Source organism: Diabrotica virgifera, chromosome 2, assembly GCF_917563875.1.
Source record: "Diabrotica virgifera virgifera chromosome 2, PGI_DIABVI_V3a".
Lineage (NCBI taxonomy): Eukaryota > Metazoa > Arthropoda > Insecta > Coleoptera > Chrysomelidae > Diabrotica > Diabrotica virgifera.
In genome coordinates this window covers 240,866,381-240,889,566 of record NC_065444.1, presented here as the reverse complement: position 1 = coordinate 240,889,566, position 23,186 = coordinate 240,866,381, and the positions used below count along the sequence as shown (strand labels likewise).

Genomic DNA, 23,186 nt, shown 5'->3' with positions numbered 1-23,186 from the left:
AACGACGGAGAAGTAAACGTTCTTATAAAATTATTCTATTATTCTTGTAGGTACATTTAACATTGATTGAAATTATGAAAGAAATAAAGAAAACAGTAGGGTGTACTAATAACCAAACTGTCAAATTCTTCAACCATGACACTCTTCTTCTTCGTATACTCCTTCCGCCTCCTATCTACCGTTAACGCTAAAGAATGATTAATTTAATCTGAGTTGTTACTATAAAGTTGTTTTTTATCCGAATATATGAGAATAATATAATTTTAATATAATTTCATGTTTGTATTACAAACATACCTGGGTATCGAAATTCATTTTTCAGGAAAGTTAGTAAGTTAGAAATACATAAAAAAGTGGGAAAATCGTCTCAATCATACAGTCACTCATTCACTCAATCTTTGCATAATTTACCCTTCCAATAATAGCCATATAAAAAAACCGGGAGAATAATTCGTACAGCATATCGAAAACGCATTAGTGGAGGTGATCCCAGTGCGAGTTTCAGTGGGCGAGAGACACTCTCCATAGAATTGCTTTGGCCATGCAACGGGGAGAAGCAGATGTTCCATGACCGAAACGGGGTTACGGTCAAATATTGCGGTTACGACAACTCGTGCTATATTCTCCATTGTCATCGATGTATTACAATAACCGCAGACGGCTTTAGCTTTATACAATGGACAGCCGGAGTGATGACGTAGAAGTGTCAATTTTTATTGACATATCAGAGTTTTCCAAACAAACGTTGTTTAGTGTGGCAAATTTGTATTTTTTATTATTTTTTCAGTTTTTACAGAGAATATTTCCGTTTTTTGCAATGTAAGTATTGTTATAGTTACTACAACAATGTTAGAAGGTTGTGTAAATAATAAAGGATGATGTTTTATATAAATAGCAATAAAATGTATGTATGGGTGAAGTAAGGTTAGAATTTATTTGATTTTTAGAAATTTTAGATTTTATATGTTATTTTATTTTTTTTTTTAGATTTTATACTAATTAAAAAGTCTTGAAATTCGGTAAAACCTTACTTTTCAACGTGTTTACAATCTTTGTTTGGAAGTGATCATCATAACACTGAATATAGCCGCAGTTGGCTGTGACGTCACACTCCGGCCGTCTATTACGTAAAATAAACTTCCCGGTCAGATTCGTGAATTATGTAACCATAAAGCGCTTGATTTTTTTATCAACATCTTGCGTTCATTGCCATCTGTCACATCAGAAGCAATAAACCATTAATGCATATTCAATACATCATTCAATAGACAAGATTGAGTATTTTCAATATTTCTCCAGGTGGTGATATTTTTCCAATATTCTTCATGTAAAGCAGCTCCATGGCGGGCAAATTTGGATAAAAAGATATTCTGGTCTTTACCATTCCGGTAGAAACCGTCATGCAGAGCAAAGACAAGGGTGGGAATTATATTAGTACAAGAATTACATAAGGAAATCTTAAAATTCGAACCATAAACTCAAGAATACCAAACATAGAGTTACCGTTGAAACATAATATCAAGATAATGTGGAGAACAGAGGATACTACCGAGATAGGAGCCTGCCATACGCAAGCCTTAATTCTCTCTGAACTCCTGTACTTAACTGGAGAGAAATCATGGCCTAAGACTATTCCTATCCAATACCTAGGATATCATACCAATTTCTCAAACAAATTTACCAACCTGCCTGACAAGCGTGAAATTTAAATGCCAAAACACCCTCAGCATGAATAGACATTCAAGAAAAGGGCCCTCAATTCCCGGAAGTTCGCTTGTTCCCAACCAAGGTACACATAGGATTCAAGGGGAGCGAGCAGAGCGTGAAGCGAGAAAAATCCCTCGGTTATAGGAGGTATATACCTGTACCTATATAATGTAAGTATCTGATTTAAAGATGAGAAGATGACGGAACAGCTCTAAATAGTTGGTTAGGGCTCAGACTAAACCATTCCCTTATATTTTGTAGGCAGGAGTTTTTTCTACATCTCTTTTGTCTTTCATATTAAATGGGATATTAAAGGAATTAGCCAAATCAAAACAAGAGGTGAAAACAGGTCAAACTAAAAACAAGCAGCAAATTTGACTATAAATGGGAAAAAGGATCGTCAACTGGAGGAATATGTTTATTAATACAGAACAAGTAAAAACTTCGTTTGTATAATGGTATGAAAAGTTTATTGAGAAACTATTGAAAAGTCATCCAAAAGGATTCGCAAAACGTTTTCGATCTAGATCATATCATCTTCAGTGCCTGGAACGAAGTATTTCCACGTTAGAATGAATGCAAAAGGTGCATTCTAACATGGTAAATTTTATTAATGGCATCAAATTTTATTTGCCAGTATATAATCAAGGATTCATCTATGGCCTCTTGTTTTGTTGAAAGTAGTATGAAATACGTAAAATATTTTCAACAACAAAAAAATGCAGAACGCAGAAGCCTAAGGTATCGTATATGTAATATATGCCATGTCCTAAATAAATAAATTTTCAGTACAAGGTCTCACTATTTAAGTCGTATCCCGGTTGTATATAGAGACCTTTCGGTCGAGAGGTGAAAATTACATAAATCAATTTCGGATTTGGAATAGATTGGCCCTAAGTACCTTTTGGTGAGTGCACTGGTTTATTGAAATCCCTATCTTTTGGTATGCGCCAATGAACACCACCTACTAGACTATATTTGTCAATTTACATAAACAAATTAAGGTCGTTTTTCCGTGTGTTTAATGAGAAAGGCGGCTGTATATACGCTCTATTTTTACGTCAGGTTGAATATACATAATATGCGAATGCTGAACTTATATTAATTAATTTCATTAATGTATATGTTTTACCAACATGGGATTATTTCTCCGTTTTATATCGGTCATTTTTTTGGTAAAATGTTTATTCAGTTTCAAGCGCGTGATTATTAGCTAAATATTGCAATTTCGTTTAATTATAATAACACTGATTCAGTTTCATATGGTTCAATTAACAGTCAGTAAAAAAGATTGTTCCATACTATGTGACTAAAAAAAACCAAAAACCCTTTTTAAAGTAAATATACACTAAGCAGTAAAATTAACGCACCACCTTAAAAATGGGACATTTTTGATGTCTCGTATTTCCTAAACCTGTTGTAAAATTTAAGTGATTTTTTAAATATGTTATAGCCTTATTCTTTAGTAATATCGCTGTAATAACATTGTTGCTAGACAGGTAAATCTTCACTGTATACCGAGTGTACCCAGTACCCATGAAACTGTGTTTTTTCTCAAAGTTCGCAACACCCTGTGGCATATTCTAGCACTTATAAAACACTGAAGTTAAATCCAAATTATTAGCCTCATAGACCGGGCAGTATCGTCGCCCCCGCTGGCGAAATTATTCCGATTCGATTTTTTTGCACAAACTTACTCAAAAAGAGGTCCTTATAACATATCCATAGGGTGCCGGGCGGTGCCATTGTCGAAAAATTGTTTAAACAATCTTTTTTAAACAAATTCACAAAAATAATTTTTTCTTTTCGAACAAAATTTTTTTAAATAAATTGGCTTATTCTGAGCAAAAAAGGTCTCTTGTCATTTTTTTCTAAAATTGATTGTTGTCGAGTTATATGCGATTAAAAATATGAAAAATGCGGAAATGGCCATTTTCAAGGCTTAATAACTAAATTAAACATTATTATTAGGAAATTCAAAATGTGACCAAATCAAGTTTCAAATCCCTTCTTCAAGATCCTGAAGAGGTTTTTGTCATTATTTTATTAGAAAGCTGTTATTTTTAATTAAAAATTAGCGCTATAGTTCAGGATCTATCGTCGCCCCCGTTAGTGAAATTATTCCGATTTCATTTTTTTGCAAAAACTTACTCAAAACGAGGCCCTAATAACATATCGACAGGGTTCCGGGCGGTGACGTGGTCGAAAAATTGTTTAAACAAATTCACAAAAATAATTTTTCCACTTCGAACAAATTTTTTTAGATAATTTGGGACATTTTGATCAAAACATGTCCCCTGTGATTTTTTCTAAAATTAATGGTTGTCGAATTATACGCGATTTATAATTTGAAAAATGCAAAAATGGCCATATAACTCGACAACAATCAATTTTAGAGAAAAATCACAAGAGACCTTTTTTGCTCAGAATAACCCAAATTATGTAAAAAAACTCGTTCGCAATAAAAAAAATATTTTTGTGAATTTGTTTAAAAAAAAATTGTTTAAACAATTTTTCGACCACGGCACCGCTTGGCACCCTGTGGATATGTTATAAGGACCTCGTTTTGATTAAGTTTCTGCAAAAAAATGGAATGGGAATAATTTTACTAACGGGGGCGACGGATACATCCTGGACTATAGGCATATTGTTAATAATTAAAAATAACAGCTTTTTAATAAAATAATGACAAAGATCTCTTCAGGACCTTGAAGAAGGGGTTTGAAACTTGATTTGGTTACTTTTTGAATTTCATAATAATAATGTTTACTCGAGTTATTAAGTCTTGAAAATTGCCATTTTCGCATTTTTCAAATTTTTAATCGCATATAACCCGACAACAATCAATTTTAGAAAAAAATGACAAGAGACCTTTTTTGCTCAGAATAAGCCAATTTATCTAAAAAAAATTTGTTCGAAATGAAAAAATTAATTTTGTGAATTTGCTTAAAAAAAATTGTTTAAACAATTTTTCGACCACGGCACCGCCCGGCACCCTGTGGATATGTTATAAGGACCTCTTTTTGAGTAAGACTGTGCAAAAAAATCGAATCGGAATAATTTCGCTAGCGGGGGCGACGATACTGCCCGGTCTATCAGGTTTTCTTAACATTTTGTTTTGTGATTCATTCGCTTATATTGGAAAATAAAAAAGTTAGGTAGGTACTTTCACAACTAGCCATGTTGTTCGTAAATAAATTCTAATTTTCTGCTTAGTTTAATAAACAAGCCTAATAAGCTATGATAAATTAACAATTTGATAAATGTCAAATTGTTAACAGTCAAAAGTGTCTGGTTTTTTGTAAAAATTAGTAGATTTATTATTTAAGTCCGTAATTTTTTTTTGTTGTTTGGTGGAAATGGAACGCCCTACAAAGAGTTTGACCAGCGATGAGTGTGTTCAAGCAGTGACCTTACATAGCGAAAAGCGAACATGCTATGGGTTCCTTATATTGGTAACAATTTTTTGTTAATGCACGATACTGCAAGACCTCACGTTGCACCAACTGTAACCTAATATTCAACAGGTAAATATTTGGACTTTTGTATTGGCCACCGCATAGTCCATATCTTAACCCAATAGAACATTGGTGGGACATAATTGGCAGAAGACTACGACAACGTTTGCTACCTCCTAGAACCTTACAAGAGGTAGAAACTGTAGCTCTCGATATTTGGAATGATATTGTTCATGACCAAATGGCAAACCTAATTTGTAATATAAAAAAACATATCTCGTTGATTATGGAACATAAGTGAATGAATTAAAAAATAAAATGTGAAGAAAACCTAGTGCTACAATTAAATTTTAATTTCAACATTTTATAAACGCTAGAATATTCCACAGGGTGTTCAGAACTTTTAGAAAAAAACACAGTATGATTGGTACACCCGGTATACAATGACAACTTACCTGTCTGGCAACAATATTATTACAGGAATATTGTTTAGGAATAAAGCTGTAACGTATTAAAAATCACTCTAATCTGACAACAGGTTAAGAAAATACGAGACACCAAAAATGTCCCATTTTAAAGGTGGTGCGTTAATTTTGGTGCTTAGTATATTATAATGTTTAGCTCGTTAATTAATTAAGGCATTAAAAAATGAAATGTAAATGGTTGTACATATAAGAACAATCGATTGGTATAACTCGAAATTTATTACCGCAAAAGAGTGATTATGTAACATTCGAACTACCACATAAAAAGTTGGGAGGTTAATGTATAACAACCAAACTCTAACTAAACTTAAGTCCAGGAATCTTTAGCCGTGCGTCATTAATACCTGGCGAGATAAAACACATATTTGATAACTCAAATTTTAACCCGTGATAGGAGTAGTAGCTACTTTCGTATGCTTTAAATTAATGATGACGCACGGTCAAAGAACACTGGACTCAACTGTAACTACGGACACCGATTGTTAAGGGCTTGTCCATATGAGGGCGGTTTGCCAACGTCGACTGCGCGGTTTATCTGTTTTACTTGATCTCACCCTAATGCCGCCTTTGAAGTTACCAAGGAAAACAGGTAAATCGCGCAGTCGACGTTGGCAAACCGCCCTCATATGGACAGGCCCTAAGCATTCGCCTATCTCATTCACTCACATGTAAGTTCGTCTTACCTTAATTTAAAAAGTGAACAATGAATCTTGGAAGGGACAAATAAAATATAAAATTAACTAATCATATTTATTTAGCATTTGACAATATAATAAATAAAATGGGATTTTATTAATACCAGCAAATCCTGCCTATAGCTTTACAATAAAAATGATACTTGTGGTACGGTTGGATTGGTTGCTGAATATAAAGATTGATAAACGTAAATGGCTCCAGATGAAGTAGGTGGATATAGACGTTTGCCATGTATCTTTAAATAGCTGTTATCACATTTTTCAAAACTAGGAGATGTTTTTCTAAAAATCAATATGCGTTATTAAAAAAGTGTTTATTAAAAAAGTTTTTATTAAAAAAAGTGGAATAATGTTGGTGTTCCCTAGCCATTTCTGATCTGTGAAGAATACGGTAGTATACATTTTCGGACATATTTTTTACAAAATCGCTGCTGTTTTGAATTTTATCTACATCTTTAACACTTTCGGGTCATCCCCCTTTCAGCAATCTTATCGTCGCCCATCCACTCCTTCGTTTCGACGGGATTTTTCCTAGACAGATGCACTGTCGGCAAGTTGCGATGCGGCCGGAATTTTAAAGAAGCACCAGAATGATTTTATTACAAAAACATTGGGACGTTAAGCGAATTACAGGGGAAATTAAAAAATAAATGAGGAAGTGAAGATGGCCCTGTTAAATTGGAATCAGGAACACTAACTGCCTCAGTGGTAATCGGTTTTAGAGGTTGTGGTGTGGAAACGGTATGCTAGTGGGCGTAGGAAAAGAAAAAGAGCAGTTGTAACATTAATGATGAAATTCTTGCGATTAATTTGATTAGTATGTTTGATTTTAATTGCTTTTCTGTCGCTGTTTAAAAATATTGGCATAATTTTATAATATTTTTTTTTCAAATGTATTTATAACCTTTAAGAGTTATGAGTTCATGTTGTCATTTTAAATAAAGCTATTAATAAAAATGATGAAATATTTGCATATGTGAGTCAACTTTCAGCAGGTAAGAATAAGATAACTTTCTATCGTACGAAAATGAACTAAAAGAAGATAACTAAAAAAAAAGAGACTTAGAGTTGAACCAGGAATCTTTCCCTGTTTTCCTTAACTTTTCCGAGGTAAAAATTTTCGTCTCCACAACCTGCCGTTATGCCTATTTTTGCAGGTTCATTAACGTGAAAAGTAACAAACTTTCAAGTGACATGAGGGAGAAAATCATGGACAGTCAATACTCCTCTATCGATTCGTAAAACGACATAAGGAAGAAAATCGTCGCCGGACAAGCGAATTTCTTTACAAAAGAAAATTCAATTTTCACAGGAAATACCACATTTTGCATTATTCTAATGGAAGCAACACATTGTTACATGGGGGTAAAAAAGGACGGTTAGTATATATACAAAATTATATCCATAATACTGTTTAAAAGACTAACTCGATACGCAGAGGAAATAATAGGTAATAGTTGAAAGACTGATAAAAATAATAGGTGACTGCCAAAGCGGATTCAGACCGGGAAGGTCGACCATAGACCAGATCTTCGTCTTACGCCAGGTGTTGGAAAAAACTGGGAATTCAACCGTGATGTACACCAAATCTTCGTGGACTTTAAACAAGCTTACGATTCTGTTAGCACAGAAGCATTGTGGGAGACCATGGTAGAAATGGGAGTGCCTGGAAAGCTGGTACGATTAGCACATGTGAGCACGGAGAACGCTTCCGCACGGATCAGAATTGGCAGCACCATGTCGGAGAAATTCCTCATTGACACCGGGCTTAGAAAATGATATCCTCTCGCCCCCTTCCTGTTTAACTTCGCACTGGAACATGCTGTGAGGAAAGCTCAGCAACTACTGACAAACATATTTGCAGCCCAAGGATCAAAAACACTATTGGCATTTGGGGATTACGTGGACACAATTGCACAATCCACCAGAGATACAAAATAAGTGTTCACCCTGTTCGAGAACGGAGCCAAGGAAGGTGGTCTTAAGGTCAACGAGGACAAGACCAAGTACATGGTGGTTACGAAAAACCCAAGACTAAGGGTTAGACAAAACGTAACAATTCATGAATATAACTTTGAAGTCGTCAAAGAATTCAACTACCTGGGAGCGATCATAATATCTAAAAATAAATGTGAAAAGGATGTGGCAGCCAGGATCATTGCAGGAAACAGGACATATTACTCACCAATGACCGTACTAAATCAAAAGTCATCTCAAGATCAGCAAAAATAAGAGTATACTCTGAACCATCGGGAAAAGACAAAATTACTTGTACTTGAAAGAAAGATACTGTTGACTATCTATGAGCCTTGCAGGAAAGAGACAACAGGAGAATGGGGAAGAAGACACAATGATGAACTCCAGCAAACCGAATAAGATGGACGGGCCACGTGCTAAGATCGAGCGACGAAAGACTTCTGAACGCCACATTCTGGGAAAGGGCCGATGGCCCCAAAAGGTCAGTTGGTCACCCAAGAAATAGATGGAAGAACGCAGTAGCCAGTGATCAACGCAAAATATGAGTACAGCAATGGAAAATAGCTGCTCAGGACCGACAACAATGGAGGGAAATCGTAAACGCGGCCAAGACTCACATAGCGTTGTAGAGCCAAATGATGATGAGGATGACGTTTAGTATGTTTACGATTTAATGTTATTTGACTAAATAATGTATAGAATAAACGTTAACCCCTTGATTATATTCTTGCACTTTTTAGTCAATTTCAAGGAGCCTATTAATCATAATGAAACTTAATAAAGATTTTTGTCAAAATAAAATCCCTCTGTAATTAACTTCACGAAAGTAGTTTTAGTGTAAAATCACCGGTGACACGTGTACAAAGTAAAAGAAAAATTCCGTTTTCATTACGACCGAAACATAAAAAAAACCGATTTTTTTTTCTTTTGAAGTACGCGTTTTCCCCGTAATAAACATGACATGAAAGGGTAATTTGCTGTTATCCGGATATGGTCCCAAAGAGTTTTTTGTTGTACCACTTTTTTAGTGCGCCTATTTTCAGGTGGATACGGTCAAAGTAAATAAATGAGGTACACAATATTCATCCCGTAGGTTTACAGTTGTTTAACAAAAACTCATAGGGGTCTATTTATGAATAAAAGCGACTACCAATCATTTAGGTTCAATCATTATTGATCTGTTGAAGAATGTCTGATTAAAATGAAACGTATGTAGTTTTTAGGTCTTTTTAGTTTTCGCTCTTTATTTGGCACATTTTCTAATACAAAGAAATGGAATATTCTATTATACAGGATGTCCAGAAACTCTACCGATAAACGAAGACAGGAGATTTCTTAGATAATTTTAAGACAATTTAACCCAATTCACCTAGTCCGAAAATGCTTCCTAAGGAAGCTAGAGCTCTTTGAAGATGGCGTCATGTAATTAGTTTTTCTTAAATACCTCCAGAACGCTTCTATTTAGAAAAACGAAAATTGGTGTACATATTTACTTTCCAGAAATGAATCGATTCCATCCATTACGAATTTCAAGTACCGGTCATAGGTGTCCTTATTGGGTAGGGCAACGGTTATTTTATCGCCTAACTTTTTTGTCTTTAATTTTTAAGCATTTTTACTCTGAATTATTAAATTGTGAGGTATTCTAGTACTAAAAGGTACTCTTACTTTAAGTCGATAGAATACACCGTTTTCTAGAAAAATCGATTTGAAAATTTTTCGTTCTTTGAATTTCAAAAAAGAAGATTCAAAAAAAATTATTTAGAAAGATGAAAACTGGTACATTTATTTATATTCCAGAGATTAATCGATTTCATTAATGGAGAATTTCTAGTTCCGGGCACAGGCGTCCGTTTTGGGTAGGTCAACAGTCATTTTATAGCATAAATTTATTATCTTTAATTTTTAAGTATTTTTGACACTAGATTATTCAATTATGAGATACTCGAGTACTAAAAGTTACTCTTGCTTTAAGTTGGTAAAATGCATCGTTTTTTTTTATTAATTTTTTTCAACTTTTTTTTCAAATTCCCAAAACCAAAAACTTTCAAATCGATTTTTCTAGAAAACGGTGTGTCCTACCGACTTAAAGTAAGAGTAGCTTTTAGTACTAGAATACCTGACAATTTAATAATCCAGTATCAAAAATGCTTAAAAGCTAAAGACGAAAAAGTTATGCGATAACATATTCGTTGCCCTACCCAAAACGGACGCCTATGACCGGTACTAGAAATTCGCAATGGATGGTATCGACTCATTTCTGGAAAGTTAATGTGTATACAAGTTTTCGTTTTTCTAAATAAAAGCGTTCTGGAGGTATTTAAGAAAAACTAATTACATGGCGCCATCTTCAAAGAGCTCTAGCTCCCTTAGGAAGCATTTTCGGACTAGGTGAATTGGGTTAAATTGTCTTAAAATTATCTGAGGAATCTCCTGTCTTCGTTTGTCGGTAGAGTTTCTGGACACCCTGTATAAAGCAGGAGATATAGACCAGTAGGGATCTGTTTTTAGGTGGATGTGAGAGGTGGCTGTTCAGATTTTTGCGGATAAAGTTAGGTGATAACTTCGGTAATAATAATTGATTTAAGCTCCTTCTCAAATATGCCCGGAACATTAATAGAAAACATATAATATTTAAAAATTTCAAAAATTTTCGTTTTTTTTTCTAGTTTTTTTGCTTATAACTTAAAAACTATTCATTTTAGAACAAAGTCGTATAGAAATAAAACAAAGATAATTAAATTTTATATCAGATGCGATTGGTTAAAAATATCTTAATTTATCACCCTTGCTTCAAAATAGCAATAAATATAAAATAAGGGGGCAAAACAAGCCTGTCCTTATTCAATGATTTTCCATCACTTAGGTTACGCTTGGAACCTTCCTAATTCGCTTAGAAAATTTTTGTAATGTGCTAAAACCGTACACCAAATTTCATTAAAATTATCTTGCTAGATTTTGCATAATAATTTTGCAATCTAAACTTTTTTTAAAAAATTAAAATTTTTAAAATCTTGCACAACAAAAACTAGAACATACAAAGATTTGTCAATTTTTTTACATATAAAGAAGTACTCCACCTATCTAATGGACTTTACAGAATTGAAATTGGATTATTTAAGCAGCCTCAGCAATGTTTTAAAGTTATAAACAATTTTTTGGCTTATAAACAAATTAGTGCTGTGGCCAGGAGGGGGTGCTACGGGCTACTTTATTTAGATCGACTTACCCAAGTTTTCTTATGTGTTTTGACCCGTAGAACACGAATTTTTTGGGTAACAGTTGATCCGGATGTCGATAAGATTGTTATAAACAAAGAACTTGTGGAATTACATAAAATCGATTTTAAATTAAAACATTTTTTTGTATTTCTTGGGTAATTCTAAGCAAAAAATGTTCTTACAAGTTTTTTCGTAGGATGCATAGTTTTCGAGATAAACGCGATGGAACTTTCAAAAAATCGAGAAATTGCAATTTTTGAACGCGAATAACGTTTGATTAAAAAATAAAATAGCAATTCAGCTGACAGCATTTGAAAGTTTAAGTCAAATTATAACGGTTTTAATTATTTGCATTGCTAAAAATTAATGTTTTTATTATCAAACAAAGCTATTTGTTTATAAGCCAAAAAATTGTTTATAAATTTAAAACATTGCTGGGGCCCCTTAAATAATCCGATTTTAATTATGTTAAGTATATTAGATAGATAGAGCACCTCTTTATATGTAAAAAAATTAGCCAACTTCTGAATGGTCTACTTTTTGTTCAAAAAGACTTTAAAAATTTGAACTTTTTTAAAAATATTTAGATTGCAAATTTATTATGCAAAATTTATTAGGTCGATTTTAATGAAATTTGGTAAACAATTTAAGTATGTTACAAAAAATTTCCTAAGCGAATTACTAAGGTTCTAAGTGCCACCAAAGTGGTTAAACAATATTGAATAACAACAGACTTATTTTGCCCCCTTATTTTGTATTTATTGCTATATTGCAGAAAAGGTAATACCTTAAGACATTTTTTACCAGTCGTATGTCATACAAAATTCAATTATCTTTATTTTATTTCAGTGCGACTTTGTTCTAAAACGAATCGTTTTAAAGTTATAAGCAAAGAAAGCAGAAAAAAATCGATGTTTTTCGAAATTTTTACATATTTTAATTTTTTTATTAATGTTCGGGGCATATTTGAGAAGGAGCATAAGTCAATTATTATTACTGAAGGTGTCACCTAACTTTATCTGCAAAAATCCGAATGCCACCTCTCACATCCAAAAATAGACGTTTTTTCGCAAATCCTTACTGGAAAATTAGAGAAAATTAGTGAAAATTATCAACCAAGAGAAGAGACAGGATTCCGAAAAAGTTACGAAACTAATGACCAACTGCAAATTATAAAAACTATCATAGAGCCGTAATACAAAAATGGTCTTTGTGAATTATGTTATAGGCATTTAATCAATTTTGTTTTGTTAAAAGATGAATTATTTTCGTGTCATATGTTATACGCATTTGGATAATTTTGTTTTAATAAAAGGTAGATTTTTTGTAACTACTCATATTTCAAATTGTAATTTTAAGTCTTCAATTTTCTTTGTTAAAAAAAATAAGTTGAGTAAATTTTGATTTTTAAATAAACAAATTGAACAAATTGGACAAATTGGATTGTTTAGACTCACAGAAAAATACTAACTACATAAAAGCATTTTAGATACAAAAGATCTTCAGAGAAAGAGAAATTTTCCATGAGTTTTATGCCCAAGTGAGAACGATCTTGTAACCGGCGCGGCGTCCAAATTCAAATGGGTTAAGATCTTTCTGAATATTTTCAATAAGGACATTTTTGTAAGTATCCTTGTATTTCTCTGGTATCAGTAGTTAGTACTTTCATTCCAGAATCCCCTAAACGTCCCACGACTTTAGCTCTCCAATCAAAAACACGAGTAGCCGGCCGCACCACATATCATTGGGTGCTTGCTTCACCTTCTTTAAAGCCCCACATCGACCCCCATTATCTGTTAGTATCAATTAGCCCCCAACCCCCTTCAGAGTAAGCATCTCAATTGTTAAAAGTAAGCATCTCAATTGTTTAAAGTACAATAAACCTCTATTGCTACTATTTATCGATTTTCACAAAGCTCTTGACAAAGTGGAGCCAAGTAAATACAACAGGCGCTTAAAGAATGTAGGCTAGATTAGAAGTATACAAGATTATTAAGTATATTTCGCAAATATTCTAATCTTAGTACATTGAACCGTTCGAAGACTGTTTCTAAATAAGAGGTAGCTTTTCTTGTACAATTCAGTGGTTTTATCATGTGCGCTTGTCTTGAAATGATTTTTACTTCGTTCGAAACTTCCCTGTATTTTTTAATCCTGCTGTTTTGGTAAGTAGAATACGCAACTCAAAAATAAATTTTCCCTCTTTAGTAACTGTTTAAACTTGATGAGTATATACAAGAGGATTAAAATGTTAAGAGTATTCTCCCTCTTTCTGCCATAGAGGGAATACAATGCACAGCCAATTTTCTTGAAAGACAATAGAATAACGAAAGCGAAAATTTGAAAATTAATCACCTCCAAAGTCTGAGTCATTAACAACATGGCGCGGTATTGAATAGCTAACGAATAGTTGGAATATTATCCTCTGAGCCGTTTATTAATGGTTTTGGTTTGCAAATACTTCATTATGCTTCATCATGAAATTATATATTATATATGGCTCGATACAGGTTTGGAATGGGTGCTTGATTATACCATTACATCGTGTTTCGAGGTCCATTATAGGATGTAATGATTTCCGTTTATAAGAGACTTCTTTTAAACTGGCGCACAAATTCATTTATCAGTATGTTTTACACATGACTATTAATTATTTCCAATAATGAATAGTTCCAGTTTTTTAATAATATAAAAAAAACTAATATTTGTAAGGATTCGTATTCGCATTTTACGTTTTTCATCCATTAATGCTACATTTAGGACCTTCATATTTGAACCAGAAAAACTGTATGATAGAATAAAACAATAATGTAAATTTCATTGAGATTGGTTTAATAGATTTTGCAAAATAAATTTTGAAATCCAGCTTTCGTAAAAAAAAATTCATTTTTTCAAAACGTTGCAGAACTAAAAATAAAGCAGATAGCAAGATGAAATTTATTTGACATATAGAAAAGTAATATACCTTTCATTTGCAATTTACAAAATTAAAATGGCTTAACTACCACGACGTCAGGAATTTTTTTAAATAAACATTATTTTTGGTGCCATGCGCAGGGCAGCGGATACGTTTGCTCTGATTGGGCATTCCATTACCTTTGATAATGATTGATAAATTTAAATTTTTACTACAATTTGATATAAATAAATAAATTTGTTTATTGCAAAATAAAAACACATACTCTGTCCTTTGAAATAACACTTTTTTTAGCAAAAACTTTCTTTGTTCATATATTTTAACTTAGGGAATAAAAGTTTATTATTTTTAAACATATGCAATTGCTTAAACAATATTTCACAAGCAATAATCAAATTAGTTTGATTTTTGTGGAATTAAAATATTAAAATACAACAAAATATAGGGCAAGGAAATAATATATTAGATAAAGATTGCAGGTAATTTTGGTGGAAATCAACTTGTGTGAATCAAACACCGCTGTCCTGCGCGTAGCACCAAAAATTAATGTTTATTTAAAAAAATTCCTGACGCCGTGGTAGTTAACCGATTTTAGTTTTGCAAATTGCAAACGAAAGGTACAGTTTTATTCTATATGTTAAAAAATCAACTTGCCATCTGTTTTATTTTCAGTCCTGCAAAATTTTGAAAAAATAGTATATTGTTTACCGGGTAGGAAAAGCTTAACATTCCTGGACGACTGTGAAGATTGCTAAGTCGAGGCGCAAGCCGAGACTTAGCAACACAGAGTCCAGGAATGTGGCTTTTCCTACGAGGTAAACATACTATTTTTCCGCAAATCGTTTAAAATTCGACAGATATTGATTGATTTAAAAAAAACGCGATAATTTTATTCCCAAATAAATGGTGCTTTGAAATTCCTAATAAAATTACTTGGGTTACTATGGAAACGTATTGAGGTTGAATTGTCAAACTTGACGCTTATAAATTTAATTGCTGGTGTTCTCGAAAGTAAAATGATAAGTGATGATGAAATTTCCATTCCTGTGACTCCTCCAGAGCTGGTTGAGGCAGTGAATACTGCTTCATTAGAATTATTAGAAGGATATATCGAAGAATCGCTTAACAATAAGGTTGAGGTGGCAAATAAAATTTTCACAGTACAAAATATTCAACAAAATGACCCTTCCACCCTGCATGTTGTCCAAAATGTTTCTCATAGTTCTAAGAGTGTTCCTCCAATGTTCAATAATTGTACTAACTGTCAAATTACTGTAAATATAACAAATTGATCTTAAAAATGTATTCAGCAATGACTTGATGTTTTCAAAATATAAATTAATTCCTTATAAGCAATGTGTTTTCTATCATTTATGTAGAACACTAACAACTGTACGGAAATATCATTTCCTTACAGTAAGGAAATGACATTTCCTTACAGTAAGGAAGTCCTGACTTTTTCTTCAAGAAATTTTGATAGGAATGTCAAAATTTCCTGGCGATTTGCGGAAAATGAATTTTTTTTGCCAAAGCTGGATTTGCAAAATTTATTTTGCAAAATCTATTGAAACGATGTTAATGAAATTTACAGTATTGTTTTATTATATCATAAAGTTTTTCTGTATAAAATACGAAGTTCTCAGAGTAGCATAAATGGATGAAAACCGTAAAATGCGAATACTTGTTTTTTATGGTTTTTTTCGCAATTATTACTATGTTGCAACAATAGTGAAAATTTCTAAAAATTTTAACCAATCCCATATTGTAGCAAATTTAATTATGCCTCTTATATATGTTGATACAACTTTTCTCGGAGTGAATACTTTTAAAGTTATAATCAAAAAACGAAGAAGAAAATCAAATTTTTCCTTCATTTTTTGACATTTTGATTATTTAAACAATGTTCTGGACCTTTTTGAGGGGGAGGATAAGTCAATTATTATTACATGAGTTATTTTCAAGTAATTTCTGCAAAAAAAATATGAGTCACCTCTCAACATCCAAATGTACTAATATTTTTACAGATGCGCCCTGATCTATCAACAATATGTACTGAAATAAATATTATTTATCTACTATTATGTTGAAGCGTTTTACATGTCTGCTCTGATGGGGCCAAGGATAAGACTAACTACTTAAATACTGGGGGTCAATATAGGGCTAAAGAAGGAGCAGGCACATAAAGCTTCATTGCGAACGGCGCATCAGTTTGTTGTTCGGAGAGCTGAGTCATAGATTCGTTAGGGAGATGGAAGGGTTTAAAGAGGACTAACTACCATAACCAAATAAACAAAGGATACTTACACAGACTGGAAGACTTTCCTACTATTTAAAGAAATTTGGACGCCGTTTGAAAAATCCTCAGGTTCACATATTGGGTACTTACTGGACATATTATGTACTTACGGAGTTAATTCCAATTAATTTCTGCAAAAAAATATGAGTCACCTCTCAATTCCATCTCAAAACAGATACGCCCTGGTCTATTTATAATTTTACGATTTAAGAATGTAAATTGAATTCGATGTATAACCATTGTTTGGTTTTGGGGCTATTTTGCAAGTACAGTGGAACCTCGTTAGCTCGGATTAATCGGGACCGCGGCCTATCCGGGTTATCGAAAATCCGGGTTAGCCGGAGAAAATGGTAAAAAATAATAAAATACGGTATACTTACAGATAAATTCCGTTATAATTGAAATAACATGAAATATATATGCACAGTACACATCTAAATTACGTATCAATTACGCCTTTATCAATTCTACCTAACGCTTCTAGTTTCCTTTCCATTGTCACTACAACATTTTTACGCTTTGTTGCCATTACGCAGACCTAAAAACACGCAAACACAAAATCTGAATAGATTTACGAACGATTACAGAACGGAAGCGAACAACACGACTGTACTACTTATACACAATACGGTCTCAATAGCAACGATGTTATGTTATTTAATAACAGTGAAGACTAAGTCCATTGTTTAAAAAATATTTTTTAATAGTCTTTTAGTCTTTTTTAAACAATGCTAAGACAGTTTGAAATAAATAAAGGACACTACAAGCGCCTGTTGTTTCGGATAACACGACAATGAACGTGAGTCATGAGTCATTTTACTATCGTATAAATATGTAGTTACACAAATGCCCATTATCTCTTAAATATTATATTACATACATTTTTATTGTTGAAATGTTTGTCTGATAAAAATCGGTCAACGTTAGACGGATTAACTTCCGGGTTATCGGGGGCCGACTTATCGGGGTTTCACTGTACATGAGTTCAAAAATGACGGACTGATAAGCTTTTTAACTACATGGTATACAGTACAGCCAAATTCCGCAAAACTTACCTGTTTTAGCTTAAAAAAAATGTAAGATTTTTCAAATGTAAGATCCAATTTGTAAGAATCACTCACTTATGCGTTAATTAGAAAATATAATAAATTCTAACGCCAGTTCGCCTCTGTATATCTCGGTGGAGAGCCTCGTTGTAGGTGATACAAAGGCTGGAAAATAATGATGGAGTCGTGAATATCCCCACTGGATTATGACTGTATTGTATGCGAGATGCTAAATGAATGGAGTCATTTTAAAGGTTTAGGTTAGAAAACAGAAGAGAAGATGATGGAAAACGTTGTTTGCCAGAAACAATAGCTTTCGTGTGGTGAAAAGAGATCTAGAAGGAGAAGTTTTCTTTTTTGTGTTCTAAGCCGGCGTAAATATCGTACGTGGTTTGAAAGGAAATAATTTCCATTAAAATAATTGTTATTATTTGGATAAATAAATGTATATATATTCTTTATACGGTGATGAGTGCGCTAGTAACTGACAAAATTTCGAAAAAGATGGAAAACATATTAAGTTGTGAGATAGTTAGGAGATAAAGCTAGTTCTTATACTACTTATACATACGTCGCTAGTTGACTTCAGTCATAATTACACGTATGACGTCGAAAAACATTTTACTTTAATTTCCAATGCCATGATTTTTATGAAAATTGGGGAGTACTTAGAGAATGCCTTAAGGAACAAAGGTGACATGACGCCAACTTGCGCTTTTACTCTGGGGGTGGATACCACCCCCTATTGGGAGTGGTTTTTTACTTAGAATGAACGTTCTTACCAACTTTTGCGATAAAAATATAAGAACAAATTTCCACCCCCGAGATAGGGTGGCAACCACCCCCATGGTAAAAGCGCCTTTTGGCATGTTATAGATTTTGATCTTTGGACTACCCACTACTTATTCTCAAATTTTCAAGCAAATCTAGTCATTCTGTAAAAATTGCGAGGTTTTGTCCTATTTTAAGCTTCATTACTTGGGCTATTAGTCGAAGAAATGAAGCATTTTGGCTCGCAATTTTTTCGTCCAGCATGGATTTACTTGAAACTTTCACAGATAGTTCAGAGAAATAAGGAAAAAAAATAGCCTGTTGGTGACACAACCCCCTCCAGGCCGAAACCAAATTTTTTGAGTAATATGGATATCTATAATAATAACCTATATATTTCCTGCAGCCGATTTTGATGAGATACATAGTTATAAACAAATAAAGATCAAAAAACGGTAAATTTTCGCTTTTTTCGTCTATTACTAAGAAAATAGGCATTTTAAACAAATTTGAGAGTAAGAAACTCATAAACGGTATAAAAAACTTCAATATGGCGTTTGCTTAATATGTCTATCCTTATTGGTTGCTTAGAAAATTGCAAAATAATTCATAAATTTTGAGTTTTTATAAATATTTATAACTTATGTAAAAATTAACTTAGAACCTTCTTATTACACGGAATGCTGAGACTTATGATGCTTAATTCATACCCTAAATTTCAAAGAAATTGGTCAAATAGTTTAAACGTTATTTAATTTGTTTATCCCAAATTTATTTTTTTGCAACACTGTAAGTCAGAAAATGATGAAGCTACAGTAATACTTTGGATAGTTTATGGAAGAAGAAAATTTACAATATAAATTTAATAAAAAAAAATTACAAAAAATAATTATAAATATTGCAAAATTATTTTGCAAAAACATGTGAATTAAATAAATGGGGGGGGGGGGCTAACTTTGTCCCTAATTGTCCTAGGACAGTTGTTTTTCTTTCTAAATGTGTATAAAAATTCAGACTTTCGAAATATGAAAAAATAATTTTTCTACAGGTAACGGTTAAAACGTTATTCTAATTGTTTATAAGTAAGCAAAAAATCGACATGTTTTTTTCAAAATAATTTTACACTGTTTAAAATTATTTTTAATAATAGTAATAGTATAAATGTTCTTCTTTCATAAACTGTCCGAAGTATTATTGTAACCTCATAATTTTCTGACTTGTAGTGTTGCAAAAAAAATGAATTTGGGATAAACAATTTAAATAACTTTTAGACTATTTGACCAATTGCTTTGAAATTTAAAATATAATTTAAGTACAAGAAGTACGAGCATTCCGTGTAATAAGAAGGTTCTAAGTTAATTTTTACATAAGTTATGAATATTTTTAAAAACTCAAAATTTATGATTTATTTTGCAATTTTCTAAGCAACCAGTAAGGACGGACATATTCAGCGAACGCCATATTGAAGTTTTTTATACGATTTATGAGTTTATTACACTCAAATTTGTTTAAAGTTCTTAACTTTTTGGTAATAGACGAAAAAAGCGAAAATTTAGCGTTTTTTGATCTTCATTTGTTTATAACTATGTATATCATCAAAATCGGCTGCAGGAAACATATAGGTTAATAATATAGATGTCCATACTATTCAAAAAATTTGGTTTCGGCCTGGAGGGGGATGTGTCACGAGAAACAGGTAGGGAATAGTCTAAGGATCATTTTCTATATCATGCTGCTGTACACTAAAACCTTGGGGGTAGTTGCCACCCCGTCTCGTGGGTGGGAATTTTTTATTACATTTTAACTATGTAAATCGATGTAAAAAGTAATTTTAAGAAAAAAATGTTTTTTACATTTTCTTCGTAAAACTAATATTTTTCGAGTTGTTCGTCGTTGAAAGTAACAGTATTTCGACGGAAAAATCGACTTTTTTAGACGGTTTTTTGAGAATAACTCGAAAAGTATGCATTTAATCAAAAAACTGTAGATATCAAAATTGTATCTTTTAGTAACACAAAAGAAACTGTATTTTCTATGGGAAATAAGCCACAATTTTACTAAAAAATGAATTTATTAACGTTTCGAAGCCCAAATCGGGTTTCGTTGTCAAAATACGAAACGTTAATAAATTCATTTTTTAGTAAAATTGTGGCTTATTTCCCATAGAAAATACTTAATTATAAAAATGCCACAAGGAAATAGAACAACAAATGAAACTGTTCTTCTATAATATTTTTACGACCAATACAAACCGAGATACGGCATGTTAAAGGTTAGCTTTTTTCGTCAAATGCATATTTTGAAATAATCAAAGCCAAATAATGGGAAAACTTTGCATTTTTCCAGGAAAACTTACATATTTTTTTTCAAGCATACAATAAGATCTTTAAAAAAAAATAACAAAAAGTTTCTAGCATAAAAATTGAGCAACTTATGATCAAAAAAAGTCGGTACCTATTTTTCTCTACGAAAAAAACAGTGAAAACAACCCCCTAACTACCCTTGTAACTAAAAATTGGTCTTCGCCTTTCTGTAATTCCTTTTATATTTATATTGTCAATGCACTCAAGAAGTTTGATCTATTTTAAAGGCCTAATTTTAGAAAAATTGGAGTTTAGAAAAATTGATTTTTTGCAATTTTGCATTTTTTATCATTTTCTTCAAAATATCTCCGAAAATACTGGAGATAGGAAAAAAATGATGTACTACTAAATTATAGCTTCTTTAATAGCCAAAATTTCCTTATGCATAGATTTTCATTACAGTGAACAGTTAGCGAGATATAGCTGTTTAAAACATCTATTTACGAGCAAACATCCCCTCATTCGAGCACTTTAAACCCACATCAATTAAAAATTAAGGGATCTTACGGAATTTAATTTACACAGTCTTATTACTCTTCAAAAATCCTACAAAACTATTATTGAAAAAACTTTTCATCGCCAAAAATGAAGGAGCTATGTTTATAAAACTAATTTTTTTTTTTTCGAAAAGTTCGAATAGTCCCCTTATAGAGCATTTTCAATGTACCTACTATATAATACCACAGAGCCGGTTCGTATACTGGATGACTAAAAAACGATGTACTTGTATATGTATTTTTATATATTTGTAAATTCGTATTTTTGTGTAAATAAATGTTTTTGTAATTCTTTAATTCTACTTTTTTTCTGTGTAGATCTATTAAATTGTTTACTTATAAAAATTGCAATGTTATTAAGGGTGGTGTTCAATGGTTGAAATATTATGATATTATATACTAAAACAAAACAATCATTATTTAACCAGTCTAAACCAAATTTTACATATATTAAAGTTTACAATGTTTTTATATAATTTTTGATAAGGGTAGTTTACACCCCTAAAAATAATCAACGTCCTTGAGCATGATATAGAATATGAAGTAGAGGGTAAGATAATCCTAACCCTAAATTTTTATGTAAATTGATACAAGCCGAAATTATTCTTTTAGGATAAGTAAACTTTTCATATATAGCTCCAACAAGGGTGGTTTTAAGGGTTGAAATATTGTGATATTATATCTTAAAGCACAAAACAATCATTATGTAACTAATAAGAAGCAAATGTTGACAATATTAAAGTTTAAAATGTTATTGTATAATTTTTTACAATTATGCCCCTTCGTTTTGAACTTCAAATATCTCGAAAACTAACAATGACTTTATCGTTACGAATGAAGAGTATATTATTTACATATAAAGTATTGGGGAATCCAAAAATTGCACTAAAATATCACTTACGCCAGTGGCGTAGAATGTGGGAAAGGTAAACCATTTACTTTCCCCCGTCGGTACGCCTCTGATAGTAGCCATAAACGTTTGTTTAATACAATTTAGTAGGGTGTACAGTACGTACACTTGCTGTCAAATATGACAAAGATATGTCAAATGGTTTTTAATAATTACAATGAAATTCAAAAAATTGAATTTTGCATAGTATGTATATTTGAAATGCGTTTATCTCGAAAATGGTTGAGTTTAGCTAGGCAAATGTAGTGTACCTTTTTTAAGTAAAAATAATACGAAAATAGAAGTTTTAATCTTAAAATTATGTAGACTGAGTGATAAACAGAATTGAACGTATTAAATGAGCACTGAAAGACGTCTCTGGTGCCCTCTGGGTAATATATAATTTTTGGTGAGTAATTTAGGTTTATCGTCCTAAAAAACCCCTACTTACCACATTTCGTGTTGTTATCTCATACCTGTCAAAAAATATTTAAAAATAAATAAAATAAAAGTTTAACTTTGACACCCAGTATTTCTGTTATTATCAACTTTCTTACTAAGGTAAGTTGACTTAAACCGACCTATTTTAACCCCAGGAATGTAAGGCTAAGCTATGCTCTTTAACAAACACCCTGTATATTGACGGCCAATTACTGGTTGTTAGCGCTTCTAAATTTTCGAAGTTAGAGAACAAGTTTTATACTGAATTTAAAAGAATGGCAGCAAAAGGCAGTATAATAATATAAATAATTATTAACAAGCTGAAAACGCGAGCATTATCATAACGAAAACTTTGTTTATTTAGGTATTTTAATTCATACTGTGGAAAATTGCTATTATGGAAAGTTGTTTAGAATTAAAAAT

The 23,186-nt window shown here is 32.1% G+C and overlaps 1 protein-coding gene across 1 annotated transcript in view; it reads right to left on the bottom strand.

Annotated features, from left to right (window-relative positions):
- Positions 1–6,386: 6,386 nt before the first annotated feature.
- LOC114335431 (uncharacterized) overlaps positions 6,387–23,186 on the bottom strand; it is a 561,026-nt gene continuing 544,226 nt past the window's right edge. Inside the window, exon 6 of the mRNA XM_050645032.1 lies at positions 6,387–6,627. Within this exon, the coding sequence (XP_050500989.1) occupies positions 6,584–6,627 (44 nt within the window). The 3' untranslated portion in view covers positions 6,387–6,583. The remainder of the gene's footprint in view (positions 6,628–23,186) is intronic.